The following is a 26,044-nucleotide window of genomic DNA, read 5'->3' on the forward strand; positions in this document are numbered from 1 at the left end:
CTCCTAAGTATTTCAGCAGATATATCTGTTGAAATTCTGGGCTGTTCCTAAGCCCTACAGCCGTGGAGTAACTGGAAGTATTATTGTGAAGAAATAAACCCATACCACAAGTGCTACTGGAAACCCTAACCCAGCTAAGAGGGAAAACCCAAAAACCTGCATCTTAAACTAATTAGTTTTTCCAAAAGCATGTATATAACACCTCTAGGTTGGAAGACTAGCCCTTTTAAAGTGGAACATGATAGTTGGAGGTTAAAGAAGTTTTAATAAGGTACTAAAAATGATCCCTTTTCCAAGAAGACAGTGTCAGCAAACACACAGACCATAATAGCACATGCAACTCAGGCAAAAATGTCTCCAGTATGGTATTGCAGCCATAATACTTTACTTATATCGTAGTGTTTAGAGATTTCACGGTTGGAAATGGCTAATGGGTATTGTAGATGTTAAACACCCAGTATTGGGGGATAAGGGGGACGGGGAGAGTCTGAAATTGGTTCGTTCATTCATTCAACAACGATTAAGCACCCAGTTTACCAAGCACTCCAGTGACAAACCAAGTGGTATTTTCCTGCCTTCTCCAGAAAGTCCACTCAACAGCATTGCTTTTCCAGGGTTCTGACTGACATCGTGACCAAGTGCCATGAGGAGCAGCTGGACCACTGCGTCCAGTCCTATATTAAGGTACAAAATTGCCACCTGGGCATTGGTCATATCCCCTTGTGCTGTGTGGCTTTTCTCACTTCCTGTCTGCAACAAGTGGGAAGTTTCCCCCTTTAGCTAGACGGTGCCTACCACAGTCGTATCAGACATTCCCCTTAGCTACTTAGAATTCCTTCTTTTTGCATTGATGGGCTCAATGTATTGTTTCAGTGTATAAATGTATAAATAATGTGTACATGTGCAAATGAATATATATATGGGGAGAGAGAGCAAAGAAAGAGAGGAGAAAACTATTGTCCTTTGAAGTCAACAGTACAAATAAATGAAATTCCTCTATAAATTTAAGGAAGATGTTTCCTGTTGGTTTGTTGAATGCGCTATGTTTCTTCTGTAATGTTTTCTTAGCTCTTTTTATTGTTTTCTCAGGCATTATTTCATTTTCCCAGTTACTGTATATTTGTACCTGCTTCTGGTATGTTAAGTCCTTTATCCTCTGGCATGAACCACTAGCCCATCCCATCAGTGTGCACTGCATCCTTCAGTGGCCTTCGTCAGATGTTCACTCGGATATGTTTATATTCTCATTTTCAGTTGGCCTGTGACTTAATGCCAGTGAACTTGTGATGATGTTTGCACATTATAGTTCCAACCTAAAAGTCATCTTCTTGAGTGAAGAGAAAAACTCCACCCAGAGATAAATGAAAGTACCTTATATTCCTTTATGATTCATAGAGGACCTAAATTTCAATATTTATGCACAGATTGTATCTTTAAGAGACAGAGACCTTTTTATTAAAAGATATATTCCATTAATATATAGATAGACATTTATCCATATATTTTAGATGTCTAGAAAGGTGACTAGAGAAGAATCTGGCGTCTTCTGTGACAGAAATGCTCCTGTAAAAGGAAGTAACTAGAAATTTTATTCTGGAGTGAACCCTTCTGAGATGCCATCAGTGAGGAATTTTTCTCATCACAGTTTTATATTTACATGTTTTCTACCTGTCAGAAATGTTAGATGTCTTCCCAAATATCTAAGTATGAGTGTGTGCCATTCCTTAAAATAGCCCATACGCCAAAAAGAGCTTCTTCACAATAATTTCCCTATGGTATAATTTTACCCAATAAGATCTACAATTCAATGGCAGAAGGCCAGTTCCACCTACAAATGCATTTTTAGTTTGCTCTCTAAGACAGAGTCATAGCTTACTTTTATAGGGTATTGAAGACTTTACTGTTCAACAGAAATCATCTATAGAATTTTCATTCTCTCGACACTTACCCCAGTTTTCCATTTCAATTGCCAAAGGCGCTGAGAAGAAAATAAATTCCCCAGTCCTTATTACACAAAGTCATCTCCTTTTCAACACACATATTATTTACCTTGTTCCAATGGAATCACTGAAAATTGCATTGAGAACCCACTGATGTTGCAGTTATTTTTGTGACAGCCGAGGCTAGTTCCTGGTGAGAGCCTTAAATCAGCTCTCAGATGTTATCTGTGATGCTCTTGGAGCATTGTCCTGGAAATGCACCCTGGAAAGGTCTTTATTTTTAAGCAGGATGTTTGAAATATCCTGATGAGACCTTTTGATTTTGTAATGTAAGAAGCTGTGTATTTAGTTTGCTTTGAAGTGGTTCAAATCTAGAAATACACCTATGTGGAATTTCAAGCTGATAAAAATTCCTAAAGATATTTTATAACATAATTTCATATATCTAAAACAAATACAGCCTAATAAATATAACCAACTGGAATTTTACTCTGGAAAGAGCATTAAAGTAGCAAATGGAAAACTACATTCTAGTTAAGGTTAAATAGTTAACTTGGAGCAATCAGCCTCTCTGAGCCTCCCTTTTCTCCTCTGTGAAGTGAGATGGGGGAGACCACATGAACATCTAGGTCTATGATTCTGTGATTTGTCTTGCTGCAGTACATGGCTGACAGCCTGACCTTGACCAAGGAGTATGACTTTTTTTTACCCATGGTGGAAAAAATTATTTTTTAGCATATACATTAAGCCCCACACCTAAGAGTATAATGAAAACTGGTACCAATACGTGCTTTGATGTCCTTGAAAGATGGGATAGCTGATATAATTCAAACCTATTCAGAAGTAATCTAAACACCATTTCAAGTTCAGTGGTGCTAAATGCTGCTAACTCACTCCATCTACGATATCCAAAATGCACACATACACCATGTCTTTTTCAAAAATGTATACCTAATTAAATGCCATTGTTCACAGCAATTCGTAGGACTGATATGGTCTAGCCAAAATTTTTAAAATTTCAGAGCTAGTCAAAATGCCCTTGGGGCTGAATTACTGCACATGGGATTAGACAGTTGATGACATTACCCTCATATGAGTCATATTCCATGAGGGAGAAAATCATACTACTCTTGATTTTAGCTAGTTTCATGCATTTCTTAGCCTCGTTTTTCTCCTTTGGGATGAGCGTGGAGAAGTTAGGCCCCATCAGAATGATTTAGATGTCAATGGCCTATGAAGTTCAAAGAAATAATTACAGACCCAAATGCAAAGTGCCTCTGCTTTGTTTCTTGCCTGCATTCATCCTTGACTGTAGTGAAGTCCAAATTTTGAATATTATGAAGAAATGACCTTCCTTGAGGCAAACCCACCTCATAAGTAAAATATTATAATTCAGTAATAAACATTTTGTATTTTAAATATACGTGCATGAATTGATACTTAAAATATATGAAGAAATATGGAAAACTAAACCATGACATGCACTCAGTGGTGAATGCCAGCACCAATCTTTTAAGAAAAGAAAGCGAGAAGCATTAGTTATCTTACTGATGGCCAATTATTATGAACCTGTTGGTTGCCATGTCTCAGCATGAGATGGTAGTGGACCCTGGGCTTGTGGGCAGCTCACCTACTGGCCTCTGGAAGGCGCCTGCTTCCCCACTTGGCTATTTGAGTGGGTGCTCTACCCTTTCAGGATGAAGAAATGCTACCATGCCACCCACCTGTTGCCAGTGGAAGGAAGGAGAAGGGGAAATGTATCCTAAGTAGGTGGGTCAAAGCCCTCCATATTTCCTTGAACCCTCTAAATTGCTCTCTGATCTTCTTTGTGATTTCTACAAAGAGCGTTTCAAGGAGAACTTAGGTGAGCAAGGCTCTACCTGTGCAAAGCCCTCAATAGGAGCAGGTGTGTATTACACTTACCATTGGGCCTTCATTTATTTCATGACAAAATCTGGCATGAGCAGATAATTTTGAGACATGAGTTATTCTTGGAACGTAATTTTTGATGGTTTGTTTTTAAGTATTTAACTTTTTTCACTTTTTGGATTTTCTTCAGTTTGTGTTCAAGACCACAGCATGCAAGGAGAGAACTATACATGAGGAACTGGTTAAAAATGTGACTGGTCTTTTGCAATCAAATGACTCCACAACAGTCAAGCATGTCCTGAAGGTAAAGAATTTAAAGACGGTCCTTTCATTGGGATGGCTTACACTCAACCCTGAAGGTGATAGGATTCATTGATTTTTATAGATCGTTTCTCTAATAGTTTCTGGTATAAGCTTCATGTTGAAACGGTAACATATGAACCTATTAAGAAAAAGAGATCCATGTCAAGAGAACAGATCATTTTAACAAGTAGAATGGACTCAAGTTAAGTCCTTTGGCCTAAAGGCAGAACGAATGACTATTAAGAATGACCCAAAACATTCAAAAACGCTAAGTGTACCCCAAATAAAGTTTATTGGGTTTTCAGGCACAGTAAGAGGAAAACTACCAACAAAAGGATTAATGATGTAGTAATGAATATACTGACAGCAGAAAAGAGGCAGAGAAACAGCCACTCTTTGACCCCCAAAAGTTGAAACACATGCATTTGTAGTAATATAAGAAGAGATGGTGAGAAGCTGGTAAAGATGTAACTTATAGACTTGTGAATTTAGTCCCCTGCTAAATTAATTATCTATCATGACTTGACAGATAGATGATTGATTAGTAAGTAGCTAGAAGGGGAGGCTGAAGGCTGGATCAATAAGCGTCAACAGGAGTTGACTAACATCAAATTTTCCTGGGCCAAGCCGTTTGTTTGTTTAAATTTAAATTATCCGTATGAGTATATTCATTCAGTTTATCCAACAAGTATGTTCCAAGTGCCTTCCTTGTGACAAGCACCATCCTCACCATCCTAGGCATTTGGCATGCATTTAGAGAATAGAATAAAGATCTCTGCCCTTGGGAAGCTTACATTCTACTGCGGGATAAAAACAGTAAATGACACACATAATAGCAAAGTTAATTAAATTGTACGTTTGGAGGTGAGACGTAGCATAGGAAAAGAAAATGTCGAGCAGGTAAATGGAATGCGGAGTCCTGAGTATGCAGGGTGAGGTTTGCAGTTTTAAATAGAATGGTCAAGGTAGAGCTCATGGAGAAGGTAATACCTCAGCTAGAAATGTGAAGAAAGTGAGGGAGCTGGAGATGTTTAGGTAGAACATTAAAGGTAGAGGGGAAAACATACCATGTTTATCTTTGTCTGACTTATTTCACTAAGCATAATACTGTCCGAGTTCATCCATGATGTCACAAATAGCAAAATTTCATTCACTTATATGTGGAATCTAAAAAGTAAAACAAACAAGTGAATATAACAAAACAGAAACAGACTCACTGATACAGAGAATGAACTAGTGGTTCTGAGATGAGAGAGGAGTGGGGGGAGGGGACAAATAAGTGAAGGGGATTAACAGGTACAAACTGTTAGGTATAAAATAAGTTACAAGGATGTAATGTAGAGCACAGGGTATATCGCCAATATTTTTATAATAACCTTATATGGAGTACAATCTATAAAAATATTGCATCATTATGTTGTGTACCTGAAACTAATATAATATTGTAAGTCAGCTATATTTCAAAAAAAAAGGTAGAGGGGAAGACCTTTATAACGTTGTAAGGCAGCAGCACACCTAGTGGGTACGCCTGAAAGATGGCAGAGAGGCCAATGTGGCTGAAGCCACATGAGCAAAGAAAAGCAGAGGCAAGTTGAAGTCAGAGAGGCAGCGGGAGGTTTGGCAGGTAATGTAAGGCCTGTGGGCCATTGCAAGGGTTTTGGCTTCCACTCAGAGAGAAACTGGGAGCCGTCAGAGGACTTTGAGTGGAGGAGTAACTTGAGCTGATCTTGGTTCAAAAGGATCGCTCTGATGGCTGCGTAGAGAATAGACTGTAGTGGGGTGAGAGTGGAGACGGGGCTGCTGAAGAAAGCTGCCTGCCTAGCGTCCATGTTGCTGCAAATGGCATTATTTCATTCTTTTTAATGGCTGCGTAATATCCCATTGTATACATGTACCACGTCTTTATCCATTCGTCTGTCAATGGGCATGTAGATTGCTTCCATGTCTTGGCTATTGTAGACAGTGCTGCAATGAACATTGGGGTGCATGTATCCTTTTGAACCATGTTCTTCTCCGGATATATGCCAAGGAGTGGGATTGCTGGATCATATGGTAGTTATATTTTTAGTTTTTTAAGGAACCTCCATACTGTTCTCCATAGTGACTGTACCAATTTACAGTCCCACCAACAGTGCAGGAGGGTTCCCTTCGCTCCACACCCTCTCCAGCAGGGTCCTCTGGGGAGAGTCAGTGTTCAGTTAAAAGACAAGGCAAAGGGAATGTTTGGAGGAGAAGTTCCATCTTCAGGAGATTTTATTGGTGATGGACCATGTGTTCCAGACCAAAGGTATGGTGGGTGGGTTTCAGGAGATGAGAAGCAGTGAGATACACAAGGGGGTGTGCAGCACCTGAGGAGACCAGAGGGCAGGAGAGGAGTGAGGCTTCTTCTGTCATTAGACGTGAACAGAGGCAAGAGTCTCAATGGGATTGGTCCTGGTGGATTCAAGGTAAATAGTGGAGGTGGGGCTGAGTGCTGAGGAGTGAGAGTGACAGGTGTCAGTTGAATCAAGAGGCAAATGTTAGAACATTTGGCATGGTGGTTAAAAATATTATTTAGGGCAAGGTGGGGTGCCTTGTGTTAATTAAATATTCCCAACAGCGTGAATTTCACTTCCAATATCAAGTTTACTAAGGAATGACCCCCTTTTTAAGCCAGAGCTGCCCCTTTAGAGCTTAAACGTCCTTTCTTCCTCATCTCAGTCAATCTTCCAGCGTTAGAGCCCAGTACTCAAAAGTTCTTAACAGCGTGGTTGGTATCAGCCTAAAATTGGATATAGTTCAGATGCCCATCCACAGTAGAGCAGATAGGTAAATTGGGATTATATAGGTGATGCAGTGACAATAGAGGACCCCCAGCTACCTAGCTCCACATAAACAAACCTCAGAAGAGCATCTGTTGAATTGAAAAGGCAATCACAAGAGAATACATACAGGATGATTCCGTTTATTTAAAGTTCAGTGGCAGGCAAAACTGAATATCACTTCGATGTATGATATTGGTAGCAAAATTATGAAGGAAAGCAAGGGAATGATGAGCACAAAATTCAAAATTATTATCTGTGGTGGAGAGGCTGGGAAGGGAAGAGGCTCAGGGAAGTGTATTCTTTGTAAGTGTACACAATATGTGATGTATATTCTTTGTATCTGGGTTAAGCAAGACCCTTAGACCCAAGAAAGAGGGGCCTCCACTCTTGAATCTGCTTTGATCTTCTCCAAATGCACCCCTTCTCATAAGAAAAAGTATGAGAATAGCCAAGAGCAATGCTCCTGGGAGCCCCTACCGCCTCTTCAGCACCTATAAGAATCCCCAGGAGCCCCTACCTAAAGGGTTTATAGGTTTATTCCTGGGCATGCTTAGATCTCTTTCCTAAGTCCATTATTCAGAGGGGTGTAACCCAAGACCCAAGAGGGGAGCAGTGTCTGGTGGGAGAGAGGGACCAGTTTGTGGGTAGCACCTGGATTTGCAGGCTGGACAGTCACCCACATGCCCCAGGCCCCTCAGTGTAGGGCAGAGCCTCAGGTGAGAAGAGGGGGTGGGCCCCACGTCCTGGTACAGCATTCCAAGTTGTCATGAAGTTATATTTGTCAAGATAGGAGGATCCAACATATTTTATTTAAGACTCTGTTAACTTGACTTTGAACTTTTAGATATTTTCACACGTGGCTTCCAATTTCACTCTTGCCTCTATCCCTGGCAATGTTAGGGGTGGGTCTGCTACACCATATTTTAAGATAAAAAAGTTTTACTTAGTTTTGTTTAACTAAGTAAAACAGATAGAATGCCCAATGAATAAGTATTTCATAAGACTATTGTCTACTCAGCCATGTCTAGCAAACCAGTATCTTGTTTTAGTTTCAACAGTCTTTGAGATGACTGAGGAACAGAAATATCTGGTATTTACTTTTACCATTAGAACTTTGCTAAGGATGATCCTAACATAATGGAGAATATACTATTGCTCTGATGCATTTAATTTCAAAGAATACATTTTAAGATAAACGTTTTATAAAATCGCATGTTGTGAAGAATGGAATTATCATTATTTTGCTATAAGATGATAAATTTCTGGTTGTCTTTTCTTTTCCTAACAGCATTCCTGGTTCTTCTTTGCAATTATCCTAAAATCCATGGCACAGCACTTGATTGACACAAATAAAATTCAGGTACGATCATAGGTAATACAATAGCATCCAATAAATGTGAGACATGATTGTATGTATCAGTACAGGTCCTTCAGAAGCAGATGCCAGGACAAAATTAGAAGTACGAAAATGACTACAAAGGATAAAGGGACAGGCAAAAGGACTAGGAAGGTCTGACACCTGTGAAAGGAGATGGCAAAAGAAGGAGGATCGGCTAGAAAGAGGCTTGCAGTGAGAAACTTGTAGGTGGGCCAGTGGGCTGTCTGAGAGCAAAGAATGTTCATGAGAAAAGTCCTGCATCAGGCAGATGGTCTGGCTCCGTTACCTCTGCAAGCTCAGTAATTACTCAGAGCAGCCGGAGAGAATGTGGCTTGGCATGAACTCTTGAGTGGGTCCCAAAGGCTTCGTAGTTATCTCATTCATCCCAGTAGACTTTTTCTCAAGGGAGTATCTGAGCTATGCACATCCTCGGCTGCCGCCCGTGGTCCACAGTGCACAGCTTACACTACCTTTCACATATGATCATGAATCTTCTCCTCCACAGTTCCCATGGGCCTCTCCTTCCTGAAAGGAAACTTACAAGAGGGAGGCTAGTGGGATTAACTGTAGCCCCTGTTACTATAGTTGGTCTCGGAACCCTGTGCAGTTCTCATCACCTCCCTCCTCTACCATCCATTCTAGATTGCCCTCACCCTCAGCCAGCAGCTCTGAAGGTCTTGGTGACTTACTGTGTTGTGACCCAAACCCTCATTCCAGAGTGGTCCAGGGCGGTCTCAGCCTCCGGGAGCCATACTCTACTCAGACCATTTATAGTTACAATTGGGTAGGGAGGATCAAGAAGCACCCAAGTGGATCGCCTGAGTTCCACACGTATTTCTCTTGTCCTCACTGTGGGTAAGACTGAGGGGAAACCTCTGACTCTTACCCCTCCCTCACTGGGAGACTAAATCAGAACAATATTGCATGGGGTGGGAATGGTGGTGAATAGCAATATTGTCTCCATTTGCACTCTTGGCTGGGGAGGGGCAGAGTCAGAGGCTTACACTTGGCCTTCTCCACCAGGGTAGCTGCACAGGTCAAGCATCCAGTGTGTGGTTACTCTAGATGCTAATTATGTCAATACAAATTATACATTTGGACCAGGTAAATGGCTGTTTGGTGGATTTTTGAAGCCAGTGGACTCCCTGCTAACAGAACCTTAGGCAGGGCAACTTTATTAATCCTGTGAGTTTCCACTCTAACTGGGTGGACATGGTGGTGTTTTGGTCTCCAGATAGCAGTATCAACTCAGATCTTGTGGCCAATAGTTCTTGAAATATATGAATATTCCCCTCCGCCTAGTATCGTCACCTGAGGACAGCCTTTGGAGAAGGACTGGTAGAATCATTATAGTATGTACTTATCAAAGGTCTGTAGGGGGCTTTCTTTAGGGACGCTGCCTCCTCTTCAGTCAGCATGTACCAGATCTGAAAATTGACTGAGATCCAAGAACAGAGAGAGGATTCATGTCTATTTACTGGAACAAACATCCTCATCTCCTGATTGTCCAGCCTTGCCTTCTTGGTGGACTTAAGCATCGCCATTGTTGGCCGCTGATTGTCTCGTCCCTAGGGCTTCCAACATGTCATTAATCAGCTCTGTAGCTCCCTGAGAGTCAGGCCCCCTTGGCTGCTCTCCAGATTTGCCATTTGTTTTGGTAATCGCAACCCCCTGGCCCCTGGAGATTAGGTGCAATCACATGGCCTCTGTTATATTGATGCCCCTCATCCTCATGACTATTAGTGAGCCAACACTGTGACTGCCTCTCTCACTTGCAGATGGGAGACACCACGGAACGGTCTTAGGGATGTCGGTCCCCAGTACCTTCCTGATGGTTTTGGTGGATAGTGGGTCTTCTGGGCTCATATTTCCATTCCTACGTGTCCACCTTCGTCTGCTTCTTTATTCCTTCCTCATTCATCTGCCAGGGCAACCTAGGCATTTCCATTCTGCTTAAAATGAGCCATCTCCAGGATTCTAAGAGCCAACTAACAGTGAGTGGTCCATCCCCTGAGGTCTTATTTAAGCCCATGTCCTGACAAAGTGCCCTCATGTCAATGAATTTGAATTTATCCATTCTTAGGTTCTGGCCATCTTGGTCAAACACACTCAACATCCAATCTCAGTGGTACTCCCACTGTGGCTCCTGCTGGTACCTGCTAACTAATTCTTACAACTCCTTGGGGTACACGCTCTTCCTTACCTTATTAGGCCCAGCAGGTTCACAGCTGAGTTAAGCTGGCATTTAATCCCAGTTCATGGCCTGAGCTCCAGGAGAGGAGGAAGGACAGCTCCTGAAGGGTTTGCCTGGCCTCTTGCAGGGAGAGACCTTTGCAGTGTATTCCCACACAGGAGAAGTGCTGACTCTTGATAGAGAGGGATGGGGCACTGAGGATTCAGGGGAGTCTGCCAAGCCACCGTCCTCGGGTCATCCATCCACATGCCCCATCCATGGCTCCAGACCTCAGGCCTTTCCAAACATGGCCTTGACATAAGCATAACAGACCTGCCTTGGCTGCACATCTAATCATCTCTGGTATTCCATAACTCTTAGTTCTTAAGTCCTATGTTTGCTTTTCAGCTGTGTCTGCTCTTCTACTTCCAGAGATAAGAGCCTCCTGTCCAGGAGGAAGAGAAAATCTAACATGAAGCTAAGAATGATTCCTATCTCTCTGTTCTTAAGCTGTATCAGGAAACCTCACCACTGTAATCCTTGTTCTGCCACTAACATGTTAGATGATTTTAAAAAAAGACACTAAATATCTCAGAGTCTGTTCTCCCATATGTAAAAAGAACAAATTGGACTAAAATCCTTTAGTTCCCACCAGTATGTATCTGCTAAAATAGATAGGTCACAAAACACCCTTATGAACAGCCTAAGAATAAAGGAGCTCATCGTAAACGAGAGTTTATCTTCACTGATTCAAGTTCCCTTTTCAATACCCTCTTCCATAGCAATCACCATACCCAGTTTTCTTCCAGAGGTGCACGGCCTTCCAATTTTCTAACCATCTCTATTTATCACAGTAGGAGAAGACCAGATACCATCATTTGACTTGAAAGCATTCACAATAAACATCTCCCAAGCTATTTGCATTTTCTTTTCTTATTTTTTAATGGTGAAGTGAATAGCTTTCTTTGCTATTAAAAAAAGCTTCCATCATCAAGGAGATGTGAGAAAGTCAGATCCCCTAGTCTGAAAGGCAGATAACACCTCCCTGTGACCCCTGCTTTCTTGTCCAAGGCAAATTCCTATTTACTAGGAAGTGCTGAATATCTTCTCAACACTGAGCTCTAGTAGCCAAAGTTTTCTTGTACTGGCTACACCTTTTGTTTCCCATCAGCCCCTTGTTCTTAACGAAATTCCCAAATGCCTGAAATTCAGCCCCTGCATTCTGCACCTGATCCTTGGGACCTCCACCATATCATAGCCCAGGTTCTCCAACACGTTCCAGCTCTGCAGCTTGGGATTCAACCATGCTGTCACCTTACCCCCCTTCCTCCCCTGTCCTGAGAGAGAAAATCCACTGTCCCCAGCTCAGGAATTCTCCCGCCTCAAGCCCTTGGGATAGACTTCCAGAGAACAATTAAAAATATTGCTCGTGTGTTTACCGAGCAGCATGTCTTTGGGTTAAGAGTGGGAGTAGGCTACAAGGGCAGTTTGAAAAGAAGGCAGAAAAGACAGAGGAACAGAGGGGTTATCAAAGTCCAAGGTATTACTGTATGTCCTTGTGAAGAAAATGTTGACATTGATATGTTTAATGTATCTTGGAGGACTAACACAATGAAAAAAGGAAAACTACAAATGTGCTTTGATTATCTAAAAAGTGATTGTTGCTTTCATAGGTGAATTGTTTACCCTTATTTCCCCAGGGTACACAGAGCAGGATGAAAAATGATGTCTGCAATTAAATTCATTAGGTTTATTTGTTGTTAACTTAATTTGATTTCAACAATAAGCTTGGAATATATACAGGGGGTAACCATGAAATCCTCAAAATGCCTATACAGTCATGTCCTGGTACAATGGCTTAAAAAAAAGCCAGTCCAAGTCAGCTCCAGCATCCAACAATTAATCACTGTTTGTTCTATGCAGTTCCTGTAATTTTAGCCTCCGTGGTTTTTATTCTTGCCTCATGGAAGGCTGGGTGCTCAGAATTTTAGAGAATATGGCACTGTCTAACTCTCAATTGTCTGTTTCTGTCTATAGTGAAAATGCGAGTCTAATTTTAAAGCCAACTAGTAAAGATGAATGAATCTTACCTATCTCGTGCAAAGAAGCTGTGTAAATTCACCAAGTAGAGACTGAAATGGGAAAATTCAGCTGCCTGAAACTTTCCCTTTATGTGCAGGAGTTCAAATTGGGGGGGGTGTGTGTTGGATTCCTGGACTGAGGGCAGTCTTTAGGGGCCTACAGAGTTTTATTCAACGTATGTTATGTAATCTCACAGCCAAATCACTTTTTATCTTGTGGCAAAACATCTTGACTGTGAAGTCCCACAGGCACCTGCGGTGGCATATGCTGGGACCATTGAGTTAAGACTAGCTTGTGTAAACCTTCATCTATAAGATAAATAAGGTTTGAGCATCTAATGGAAAACATGGTGATTATAGTTGATAACACTGTATTGTGTAATTGAAATTTGCCGAGAGTAGAACTTAAATGTTCTCTCCCCAAAAATATGTATGTGAGCTGATGGATGGCTTAATTAACTAGATGAGGGGTGGAGGGTGGAATTCTTTCACAATGTGTATGTGTATGAAAGCACCACAGTGTATGCTTTAAATATAATTTTATATATCAACTATAACTCAATAAAGCTGAAATAAATGTTTTAAAAAGACTAGCTGGGACTCACTACTTATTAGAGAACATTACAAACCGATATCTGTACTCATTCAGTTATTCGTTCACTGATTTCTTATAGTTGTTTATTGGAGGATTCCTAGTTTTAAAAAATCAAAATAATTGATTTTTAAATTAGAGAACTGTGAGTCAAAGAAAATCTAGAATAATATTCATTAAACCATTGATAGCAGTTATTTCCGGAGAGGGAAAGGAGGGGAATTAAGAGGTTATAAAAAAATGTTACATTTCTACATTGTCTGAATAGTCTGCAATTCATATATGTTATAATTTATAATGAAAAAGTGAAAAACTTATTGGGCAAAATAGAAGGAAACATTAAATGAAAATGATGAAAATCATGACCTTGAAATTAAAAGGGCTTCTATTTTATTATTGCTTTCAAGTTTTCAGAACGACTTTTTGTTTGTAGTAAGTCTTACAGTTTATGTTTTCCAGGCTTAGTATTTCACAGGTCACATTATAAAGAAATGATCCATTCTTTCCTTAGCTTTCTCGGCCTCAAAGATTTCCTGAATCTTACCAAAATGAATTGGACAATCTTGTCATGAGCCTAGCCGACCACATGATTTGGAAAAACAAAAATGCACTTGAAGAAACAAGAAGGGCAAACCACAGCGTTGCCAGATTTCTTAAGGTACAATTATACAAGATCACAGTTCTATTCAAGCCTCCGTGATAGTGGGTGTGAGATACTCTAAATGTCAATTTAAGTCACAGTTTCATTTATGATGAAAAGTCAAGACTACCAGGATTAGATGAATACTTTCATCTATACATCTTTCTTGCTTGAAATACTTTTCGATACTTTTTCCAATTTGGAGTCATACAGAATAAAAACTAAGGTTAAAGAAGAGTATCTACTTGAGTGTTGCCAAGTGTAGTACTTCTAAATATTTTTAAAGAGAAAAATGAGATTTTTAAAGAAGCTGCACTGTGACAATATTATTCTCTTGGGCTTTTCTGCCCTTGAAGTGATGTTTTGGATTGGATACAGCTCTAACAGTGATGCCAAATAGCCACTTTGGGAAAATTTTGGGGAATTTAGCATTTTTGTTATATTACCTCTAGGCTCTTTTTACATGATGAAAATATTGTGCATTAATCACATAAAAGGAAAATTATCAGTTAAAGTATTGAGCAACATAAAGTGAATATATATATACATATATATATACATACATATATTTAGCATCATTTCTTTGAATTACAGGCATTTCTATTGAATTGAGAAGAAAAATGTGCTTAGTCCAAGAAAAGCTAATGTAGAATGATGGCGTATCATTTAACAGATAATACATTCAACCAGAAAGATAATGTTTTTCTTCTATTCCTTCTTTTGCCCAACTGTTGACTACTGTTGAAGCCACTTCACTTGTTTCTTTGTGGTAGACACCAGAACATACTGGATAGGTGTGGGAATTTATAAATAAATACTACTAACAAAGTTAAGAGGCTATGGAGGTAGATGGAAAATTAGCTTAAGTTGTCTTTGGTGAGTTTTAATTCAGTCTAATTTCTTTTTTAATGTGTTAAATGCAGTTTCAAATTGCATACTGTATTTGTTCTCATCTTGTATTTCTTTTTCTTCACTGTTTTCCCTCTTATTTTTGCTTTTTTTCTTGCTTCGGAAAGAGAAAGGGATGGTCAGAGTTGAGGAGGAAAAGAGCAAAGGAGAAAAAAATTACTCTAGTTTTCTACCATGTTTTTAAGACCTATGAGAATAAGGTTTATTACTATGCTAGTAGTTTATTTGAAGTGCTTGATGGAAAAGAAAATTTGGGGAAAAAATGGCATACTGTCTGATTTGTAAGCAAATTACATTCAAGAAATAGCTGCAATATTCTTCCCAAAATTCCAAAAAAAAAGGTTGCATAAGCAAGTCTCTTAAAAAGGGAAAAGACCTACTATTATCCACTCTTTTTGGCTTAAATGCTCTGTACTTATTAGAATAAATATATGTTTTCCTTGGAGCTCATTTATGCAAAAGTTGCTTCTGGTGGTACATAAACTAATGTCTAACATGAATGTCCAAGATGAAAAAAGACACAGAGTATAAAGCTAATGGTGATACCAGTGGTTGTGAAATCTGTGGGTAAAAAGCATGGATTGACAATAGATAAAACAAATATAGTCTATAAGATATGTGGATCCATGAACTGCAAACTGAAAGCAATACTTATATGTGAAGTTTATAAATGAAAACATTAGTTTAATATATTGTACATTATAAAAGTCCACCATACAAGCATTGTACAATGCTCGTCTGACTAATCTCTACTTTATTTCAATTAGCATTTGGAAATCACTTGGAAATCATCTAATATAAAAAACAGACTTTGGTAGCAAATTATGTTTAAAGAAACATCTGTGATAGTTCTAATTATGAAAAAAAGATGGATAAGCAAGTCAGTGAAAAGGGAAAGTCTTCATATCTACTCTTTTACTTAAATGTTCTGTGTTTGTGGAATAAATAAATGTTTTCTAGAAACTTCATCTATGCAAAAGTTGCTGTGGGTGGTACATAAGCTAATACCTAGCACAGGGGCAAAGGAAAGGAAATGATGGGCCCAGAGGTTTTGTGAAATATACAGGGAAAGTCACTGAGGTGATGTGTTTTGCAGGTTGGGATTTCATAACTCATCACTGAACCATCTATAGAGCAAAACTGTGACTTTCACAGTTGATGAGACAAAATAAACATTTTTTCATTACAACAGCCATATATACAAAAACATATTTTTGCATGTAATTTAGACTATTTGGCTTTTAATTTACTAAGCCAAACTGAGAAAAAGTCTGATAGGGTATAAGTTATCCTTTATATCAAGAATCTGCAAAATTGTTTTCTATAAATGGCCAAATATTAAATATTTTTAGTTCTGCAGAACATACCGTCTCTGTGACAACTACCCAACTCTGCAACTGTAACGTAGAAACAACCATAGACCATTCACCGTAGACAGTATATAAACAAATGGGTGTAGCTGTGTCAGTAAAACTTTCTTTTGAAAAACAGACAGTGTGCCAGTTTTGGCTCATGGGCCATAGTTTACCAGAGCCTATTATAAATTATTTTCTACTCATATAGAAGGTTAATATAAATTATTTTAAAATAAAAGCAGGGGCTTCCCTGGTGGCGCAGTGGTTGAGTCCGCCTGCCGATGCAGGGGACGCGGGCTCGTGCCCCGGTCCAGGAGGATCCCACGTGCCGCGGAACAGCTGGGCCCGTGAGCCATGGCCGCTGAGCCCGCGCGTCCGGAGCCTGTGCTCCGCAAAGGAAGAGGCCACAGCAGTGAGAGGCCCACGTACCGCTAAATAAATAAATAAACAGAAGCAGAGAGGTCCCTTCACCTGGGGTTAAGAAGATGCTTGGATGGACCAGACACAGGGGACTGGTGACAGGAGAGACACATCTGATGAAGCTTGATCTGCAGGAGGGCTCTCTGCAGGAAGAAGGCTGATTCTGCTGACTTTGTATCTTAGGAATGACCCCTCCTTTTCCCGCACTGTCCCTTAGAAAGAGAATGACAAGTTTACCACATACAAAGTCTTCTTAAATCTCAAGAAAGTCTTAAGTGAGTTTCCCTAGATCCCCAGGGTAGGCAGCCTTCTTCTCACTACTACCCTTGTTCAATGACAGGACTCACCAACCCCTTCTCTGTCTAATCAAAGGGCCCTGTGTCTTCACCAAAGGGCTTCTTTTCTCTTGCTGTTTCTTGAGAAGTTTCTAGAACCCACAGTTATACTGGGTGGTCTTCCTCTCTCTGCAAGGTGAGACACAAGCTTCTTCCCAGCAGGAAAGAGACAGCAGAGGTCTTCTGGGGAGGGAGCTCCATATTGGGGATAGTCCAAGGGTCACCAGTCAGGACTTCCTTCTGCAGATGGAGAGCCTGGGAGGATTTGACACACTAGCTGGGAGCCTGCATAGTGTAGAAGACACGAAAGCCCTCTTTTCGTCCCATCCTCCCCTTATAGGTGCTCTACGTGTTCTGCACTTATGATTATGCTCTGCTGTCTACCTTTCCTCACTGTTCTTTTGGGAGGTGGGAGGACATGGGAGCCATTTGCTTTTTTCTAAGGGGAGAGTTATTGAAAGAACTTAAATCCATATTGAAAATGAAAATATAAATGAAGCAGTATGTTAACACAGTAATGAATAGGTAATGAAAAAAAAAACTCAGAAGAAAACAAAGAAAAATGGAAAAGGAAACAAAACAAACATATAAATGACCAAAAAACTGGAAAAATGTTATTAGAGAAAACTCATGTTTACACACGGGCATATTTCAGTGGGAGACTTTGCACTTGGTAGACTACCTATAACAAGATTTTATGTTCAGTCCTTTCTGAGAAAAGAGATTTGTTTGTAAAATTGAGGAGAGATTAAGAGATGCAAAACCAGTGCAATGGACCATACAGGGCTCTTTGGATGAGAAAGGAGGCTTCTATGCTGAGTGATGTAGCAGCTGAGAAATTTTCCCATGTAGTACGCATGCTCACACACATGTGGCTGGGTAGAATGCAACCCACACACACGCAGTGATGACCCCATATGCCAATCTGCTATAGTGCCTCCCCAAGATACTGCATCAGTAACTATGGTCCATGCCCACTTCACACTTTTCCAGTGCAGTAATTGGCCACTGTAGCTTGGTTACTGGTGACATGGCCATGGGTCTTTGGGAGAGAGAGCAGGTGCTGTACCAAGTTGGAACGCTTGCCTGACTCCTCCAAACCTACCTACTGTTTAAGGCTCTCGTTTCTCCAGTTAAGAGGGATTGACAACATAATAAAGAGGCAGTGGGCAGCTCACTGATAGAAATCCCAGGATCTCTTACCTTCACTCTTCAAATTCAAGCTGCCTTGGCTGAAAAGAAAAGCTATTCTGCTGAAGGAGGCCAGTGAGATTTTTTTATTTTTTTATTTATTTTTTGGCCAGTGAGATTTTAAAAGGTATTCCTGACATGTCTCTGCCCTGTTCCTACCCAATGTTGCACAGCAAGTTTCTTCACCTGAGGAATTATGGAATTGAATTACTAAAAGAAAATAATAATAAAATGTAACTAAGTGGTTTTTAAAAAGAGACAAGTAAAAGCTAAAACTTTCTATATTAAAAGGAAAGGCTCATTGCAAAGCTCCAAGAGATGTTTTATAAAATTGATGAATATGGGTTTGTAACTTTCTGGTGTGTGTACTGTATCTAGTATTTTAATTAGTTGCCATATGTGGATGAATGCTTAAACATATTACAGAGATTTTTAAGACATTTATTATACAGCTCATTTAGTTAAATGTTATTTTACTTCAATATATTTAATCATCTTTTCTAACATCTTTAATGATCCTTAAAGTAAAAACGTCTGAATTTAGAATTTTACTTTTTTAGCGCTGCTTTACGTTTATGGACCGGGGTTTTGTGTTTAAGACGGTTAACAGTTACGTCAGCATGTTCTCCTCTGGTGATCCCAAGGTAAGAACCACGTACAGGAGTGCTTGCTTTCTAAACTGCTGCATTATAAATAAATAAACTGGTCTCTGTGTATATCTGTCTAAAACAATAACCTATGCATTATCCATATCAAAAAATAATTTCTATACCAATGAGAGGCAGCCTTTTAAAACGGTTCACGTGCTCAGTAAGTCTACCCAGTCCTTCCTTCACAGGGGACAAAAAAGAAGTGTGGAATGAGAGTGTTTACATTTCACTTTTATTTCCTGTGGGCAGTGAAAGGAGTGATTTTTTTCCACCTGCAATTCTTCTGCCTCCGGTTTACTCGGAACTGTCTTGGTTTTAGCACTGAAAGTCCCACTTCCCTGGAAACCTTCAGTCTTGGGCAAAATGGGACAGTTGATCACCCTACCCAAATAGGGGCTATGTTTTGGGAGATAGGGAACGGTACTGTCTAGAGAGCAGCGGTTCTCAAAGTGTGGTTCCTAGACCAGTGATCTCGGAACAGAGCTACCACGGGTGGAGCCCAGAAATCTGGATTGCAACAAGACTTTCAGGTGATTCCTGTGCATTCTCACGTTTGAGAACCACTGAGCTATGAGTATGAGTATGGCATATGCTAGAGGGAAATAAGACCGCAAGTGGACCAGACTGTGAAAGTTTATCAGTTAAGGTTCTTTGTCTCGTAGCAACAGAAGCTTACTCCAATTTGAGCAAAAGGGAATTTTGGGGAAGGATATTGGGGTAAACAGCATTGATGAAAGAGCTGGAGAACTAAGCTTGGAAAAGAGCACTTCCAGGCACAAGAGTAATCACAGAGGATGAACCAGTGGCCAGGGTCTGCTGCTGTCTAAATAAGCAAATGGGACCCTTTTCTCCTTCTTAATACTCGGCTTAAGATTTACATTCCAGAGAGGAAGCATGTGACCAACCTGCTTTGGGTCACATGCCTGCCTCTTAGGGAGGGAAGACAGGGCACCTGAATTAATAGTTCCCCATTAACCTTTACCCATTGGGAGGAAGATAAGTCCCCAATGGGAAATTATCTAGGTATTGGGAAAGAGTAACGAATATAGAAAAGCCAAAAATAAATAATGATCTTCTTGGAGCCTTTCATGTTATGCTTAGGAGCCTGAACATTGTTTTTTGGCAGTGGAGATTTACTTTAGGCTAGGAGAGTTACATGGTTATATGTCATTTGATTTTGAGAATCCAGTTCTCTCTGTAAATATTTTTTGGAAGGATATCCTTCATTAGTGCTCCAGTTATGCATGACATTTTCAGAATATCATTTTAGGTATAATTCCAGCGAACTTAAACTATATATTTTATCAAAAACCAAACAGAACATACTCAGTGAAGAATGACTACCATGTAATTTAATTATGCTTCGTTTCACTTGGATGTGCAAAGGATTAAGTCAGATACTACCCTTGTTTGAGATGGCAGTATTTTAAATTATTGACTAAAGTTGCCATAAAATATGATTCTAAAATATCTGAGCAAATGGAATATATTTTGTTTTGTTAGCAGATATTAGTGAATACAGTGAACACAATCTGAGTCTTAAAAATTGATTACTTAGTTTGCACGACAATGAAAATAGAATGGTTATGAACATGCTAACTGTTCCTACTTATGTGATTGTTTTAAGTTGTCTTAGACCATGTCTGCACTTCGTTTATCTCTGTCCTACTCAAAACATTATTGAAATGACAGACCTGTTTGCTAGGGCAGGGAAGAGGTGGAATTAGATAATGTACTCCAAAAATAAATGGCAGATGGGGCTTCCCTGGTGGCGCAGTGGTTGGGAGTCCGCCTGCCGATGCAGGGGACGCGGGTGTGTGCCCCGGTCCGGGAAGATCCCACATGCCACGGAGCGGCTGGGCCCGTGAGCCATGGCCGCTGAGCCTGCGCGTCCGGAGCCTGTGCTCCGCAACGGGAGAGGCCACAGCAGTGAGAGGCCCGCGTACCGCCAAAAAGATAAATAAATAAATAAATAAATAAATAAATAAATGGCAGATGGAGAGAGATTCACTCTAATTTTCGATTATCTGCACCATTGTCTTCCTTAGCACTGGATCTTAGGAGTTGATTGGAGTGATATATTCTTTGAGCTCAGTGTAGTTGAAAACCTCTGTACGTGTGGTGAGGACCTATTTTTCCCAGAATAAACATGTTACATACATGCCAAAAGAAGCAAAAAATAGGTCTGAGTAAGATTGTATCTCATAGAAGCTCAATGTAGGTTGCAGATGGGATCATTTCCTGAACAGGCCTCGTCCAATCTCCAAAAACAGGGGGCCTGACTACATTTACCACTTCAGAGGGGACAAAATCCTTTAAATTTAACAGTGACCCAGTGGTCACACAAAAGTAACTCCACCTCCTTTTTAGATGTAAGATTCAAGTGCAGATTTTCCATTAACTTTCTTAGTGTGTGAATAATAGTCGTTTCTTTGCCTCTTTTTCAGACCTTATGCCAGTATAAATTTGATTTCCTCCAAGAAGTATGTCAGCATGAACACTTTATTCCTTTGTGTCTCCCCATAAGATCAGCAAATATTCCAGGTAATAATTCCCAGAATTTTTGTCTGTTCCTACAACGGGAACAAATATATTTGTTTGTTTGTTTTGCCTTTGTTTGTTTGTTGTTGTTTTCCTGTTTCTTCAATGTTGGTTTTGTCTGAAGTTGTCACGTGGGATTAGACCCAGGTAATCAGGTTAAAAGGCAGAAGTTGGTGGCATGTGGTAAAGAATACAGCTCTGTATTTCTCAGTTTTTGTCTATGTTTCCTTTTTCATTAATGAGAAGGCCAAGAAAACCATAAAATTGATGCTTGTAAATCAAAGAATTTTAACCTTGCGCTTCCCTGGTGGCGCAGTGGTTAAGAGTCCGCCTGCCGATGCAGGGGACACGGGTTCGTGCCCCGGTCCAGGAAGATCCCACATGCCGCGGAGCGGCTGGGCCCGTGAGCCATGCCCGCTGAGCCTGCGCATCCGGAGCCTGTGCTCCGCAATGGGAGAGGCCACAACAGTGAGAGGCCCGTGTACCGCAAAAAAAAAAAAAAAAAAGAATTTTAACCTAGACCCATACTGTCTTTCACCATACTGGCTCCAAAAGACAACTTTCCTTTGATTTTGAGAGACATAAAATTACAGGGAGGAAAAGTTATACTTTGTGAGTATAAATTCATTTAAGATTATCAGTGTGTGTACATGAAAATGCAATTCCTCAAAATGAGTTTTATACAAAGAAAACTGTTACCTTGAAAGGGAGAAAAGAAGGCAGGCAAATGGGCACCATTGTAAATACTCAATAACTCTGGGTCAGAAAGAGGCAGAGATGGGCGCACAGGTAAAAATGGGGCCTCACATATTGTTTACTATACTTACTATAGTATAAATGGTCTATAGACAATATTTTCATTTCTTACTTTTGTTAAAATATGTATATACACACACATATCAGCATGATCATGGTAGAAAATAAGCATCACCCATCTAGACATCAGAAACTAATCAAACATCAAGCTACATAGAAAATACTTAAATGATTTAGGACCTTAAAATACTTTACTTCTACTTTGTAAGGTGTACATATATCAAATCATGTGGTGCACTAGAAACGAATATAATGTTATATGTCAATTATACCTCAATAAAATAAATAAATTGATTAGTTAAATACTTCTAAGCATGAGTAAATTACAAGGCACAGTTTTGATATTCATGGAAAGCAGAAACTAAGATGGTAAAGAGCCTCTTCATATGTATTATAGCTCACACCAATATTTTGGAAGGAAAGAGAAAGTAACGTACATTATCAAGCCTATAAAAGTTTTGTCATGTCAATCTTAAATATAAGCTGTATACATTATTCCATTCTTTTTCCAATTTATGAAATACATTTATCTAAATGCCTTCATAGAATAAAGGGTGGAAAAGTTATTTTGGACTGTAACATTTTTTGCTTTTTGTTTTGTTTTATGTTTATGAACTAGTGCCAAGATATTACTGCATTAGGCAGGCTGGTTACGACACTCAAGAGGATCAAACCTGTTTTTGTCATTTGGATTCTGGTTGTTTACTACTTATCAGTAGCTCGGAAAAAGGCCTGACAGTCTCTGTGTAGATATGATATTATCAACAGTGAACATAAAAATATGTTTTGTAGCAAGCAGATTTCTGATAGAACAAAAAGGTGTCCAAGAAGAAGGCTAAGAATTAAAATAATTCTGTTCATGGCATTCATTTTTAAGGAAAGAAGTAAACAACCTAAGGTACTTGTCTTGAAAAACAAAGCTTTATTGAAGGGACTCACTCATATTTTAGGACAGTGTATTTTAATTTTTCAGTATAAATTACACAGAGTTAATGAATACAGTGTGTATCTGAGTATGTATATATCTGAATTTTTTGTTTATTTTTATTAACTCCAGATCCTTTGACACCTTCAGAATCAATACAAGAGTTACATGCATCAGGTAAATAATGATATTTTATATTACACTATCTCAGCATCAATAACCACATCATAATTTGATAATATTGATGAGCATAGATACTTCAGATTTCCAACTGGAAATTCCAGATGCTAATAAATAGCCATATGTTTAATATCATCTAATCAAAATAGTCAAAAAGTTGATTGAGCTCTTCTCTTGTCACAGATAATTAAATGCTTCCCCAACTTGAATTCTTTCATACTTTATTCTCCAGAGTTGGAATTGTTTTAATTTCCCAAAGCATCTGAAATTTCCTTAGACTGCATCATAAATAAAATTCCCAATCGTATGTAATAACACGCTTGCTCAGTGAAACTATATGATATTTCTATCAATAAACCACACCCCAGTTCAAACCATTCTCTCAGGATTTGAGATTATTAGAATCATATAAGTTTATTTTTACCCCAGACCAGTTTATAACTTCAAATAGTCCTGGCAATTTTTTTTCTAGCCATAGATTGGGAATCGGAAGGCTTGGTTCTCTTTCTGGCCCCTCACTATTACTCAGTATTTCATGGAAAGATTTATTTAAACTAAGCCCTTTGATCTTAGCTTCCTGAACTTCCACATTCCCCGTACTTTTGCCCCCGGCAGTATTTTTAAAAAATCAGTGTGTTTACTTTGCTCCTGGTCAGTTATGACCTGGAGTATTCTAATAGTTCATTCTTCCTAACGGGTAGCTATGAGGAGTAACGGAGATAACGCTTGCGAAGCGCTTAGCCGAGTGCTGGCACACAATACCTGTTCTATAGGTTGGACGCTAGTCCTGCTATTAACAGTTACGTTTAGGAAGCACATTGGCCCATTCTCAATAAATGCACTATTACTTGAGATTTTAACACTCTTTTCTCTATAGTTCAGACTCAAAAGGGTGCAGCCCCCTTTGGTTTTCCTCTCTCTTTGCTCTTTTACGTCCTGCAGCTCACGTGTCCTGGTGATTTTACTGCTCCTACTTGGGTCCTGCTACCCCAGGTCCAGAGGCCTTCTCACCATCCCCACTTCCCTGTTCCTCCAGCCTCCTGGATGGTAGCCCTCACCCCACATCTCCCTACAGTCTAACTCCCATTTATAGCCTATCATATTAATGGCTCAATAAAGCATAGGTCCGATTGGGCCACTGATCTCAAAGCTGTCAGTCACTTAACATTTCCTATAGAATTACGTGCAAATGGTTCAGGGACCTAGACACCAGCTTAGGAATTTGTACTTGATTTTGTCCATCATCCAGTCCCAGTGTATCTCTTAAGTCTTAATTCTCCCCACTCCTCTTTTGGCTGCTGTGCTTACTGGTCTCCTCCATACGTGTGCTCCCCACATAACTGTGCTTTCAGAAGTCTGTGCCACTGAAACCCTCTCCCTTCTCCCAACCTCCTCTCCTCCACCCCCCGCCCCCAACTGCCCCCCCCCCCCGCTCCCCGGACTCTTTGCATCTTCAACCTTGAGCAACCTCAAAGGTCCATCTCAACATATTCCCTCCGGTCACATCTCCTGATTCCTCCAGGCAGAATATAAGCTTTTCTCCTTTCAACTCCGGTACTATTGTAGACATGCCACTTTTATGGAATTTGACATTTGACACTGAGTACTATTTGGATTAGTATAAACAGAATACTTGCTGAACGCACCTCTTCACATTTTTCATCTCTGTATTACTGAATCCCTCCTAGCAGTGAGAGGGGTTGATAGTTGTTTGCTAAATCTCTCTTGATTATCAAGTGATCAGTTGATTTTCAATAACATGATCTCTTTACCTTCCTCACAAAGATATGCCTGAATATTCAGTCACAAATGAGTTTTGCCGCAAACACTTCTTAATCGGAATTCTGCTCCGAGAAGTTGGCTTTGCTCTGCAAGAAGACCAAGATATCAGGCACTTGGCTTTAGCTGTCCTAAAAAATCTAATGGCTAAGCATTCATTTGATGATCGATACAGAGAACCAGTAAGTGGTCTTCCTCTCTCCCTTCCCTAAACACCATTTAATGGTTCACTGCATTAAATGCATATCAAACCTACAAGTCTATTGATTTTTACGTGAATCATTTCTTTTGACTACTTTTTCACCTAGGAGAAGCAGGCCCAGATAGCAAGTTTATACATGCCCCTCTATGGCATGCTTCTGGACAATATGCCAAGGATTTACCTGAAGGACCTGTATCCTTTTACCATCAATACATCGAATCAGGTACGTCTGCAGAATATTCCAAGTGTCTATCTTAATAAAGAATTTGCCTTTTTTATATTTTTGCCATAGATAACTATTTTCCCCTAACTGTGACCAAACTAAGGATTAAACAGCACTTCTTGCTAGGTGTTTTGAGACGTTTACATTGTGTCATTTGTTCCAGATTGGTCACTGACGCCTTCCACTTGTCCATCTTTTCAGCATTTTGTTTTCATTGTCCTCTGTTCTCTGCACCACCTTCCAATTCTCTCCAGTTTGTACCAGGTTCCTCTGTTGCATTCATGGCCCCATCCTCAGTGTACACCTTTCCCCAAGCTTTCTGCATCAGGTTTAGGCCCATCTGGTGTCAGTAGAGCCACGTGCCTTATTTGTAGTCACAGCCCAGGAGTGGCCTGTTTTGTCACCCCTCCTCCACTGAGCCAGCCTAGTGACTTCACAACAACCCTCTTGAGATCCTTTGACTGTGTTCAGCTCCCAGATGAGTTGACGCACTGCTGAAGCCAGCACTAGGCAAGATGTTACCATCTAGAAGTTGGGAGCTATGTCTTTGGTATTTTTTTTTTAGACCTTGTTCAAATCCCAATAGTATCAGTTACTATCTATGTGACCTTAGATAAGTTATCCAACTTTTTTAAGCCTCTGTTTCCTCATTTATGAAATGGAAGAGAATACCTGTATCACAAGGTTCTTAGGAGGATTAAATTGTGGAATAGAGAACATTCATCATAGATACTGGCC

The 26,044-nt window shown here is 39.9% G+C and overlaps 1 protein-coding gene across 7 annotated transcripts in view; it reads left to right on the forward strand.

Annotated features, from left to right (window-relative positions):
* The window catches only part of DOCK10 (dedicator of cytokinesis 10), a 280,897-nt gene that overhangs the window by 214,974 nt on the left and 39,879 nt on the right, over positions 1 to 26,044 (forward strand). For all 7 annotated transcript variants that reach the window (XM_029224638.1, XM_029224643.1, XM_029224644.1 and 4 more), the window contains 9 exons: positions 615 to 684; positions 4,000 to 4,113; positions 8,205 to 8,276; positions 13,652 to 13,798; positions 18,551 to 18,634; positions 21,088 to 21,184; positions 23,055 to 23,099; positions 24,888 to 25,063; positions 25,190 to 25,306. In XM_029224638.1, coding sequence (XP_029080471.1) covers positions 615 to 684; positions 4,000 to 4,113; positions 8,205 to 8,276; positions 13,652 to 13,798; positions 18,551 to 18,634; positions 21,088 to 21,184; positions 23,055 to 23,099; positions 24,888 to 25,063; positions 25,190 to 25,306 — 922 coding nt within the window. The remainder of the gene's footprint in view (positions 1 to 614; positions 685 to 3,999; positions 4,114 to 8,204; positions 8,277 to 13,651; positions 13,799 to 18,550; positions 18,635 to 21,087; positions 21,185 to 23,054; positions 23,100 to 24,887; positions 25,064 to 25,189; positions 25,307 to 26,044) is intronic.

This window comes from Monodon monoceros, unplaced genomic scaffold, assembly GCF_005190385.1.
Source record: "Monodon monoceros isolate NGI ecotype Baffin Bay Population unplaced genomic scaffold, NGI_Narwhal_1 Super_Scaffold_16, whole genome shotgun sequence".
Classification (NCBI taxonomy): Eukaryota; Metazoa; Chordata; class Mammalia; order Artiodactyla; family Monodontidae; genus Monodon; species Monodon monoceros.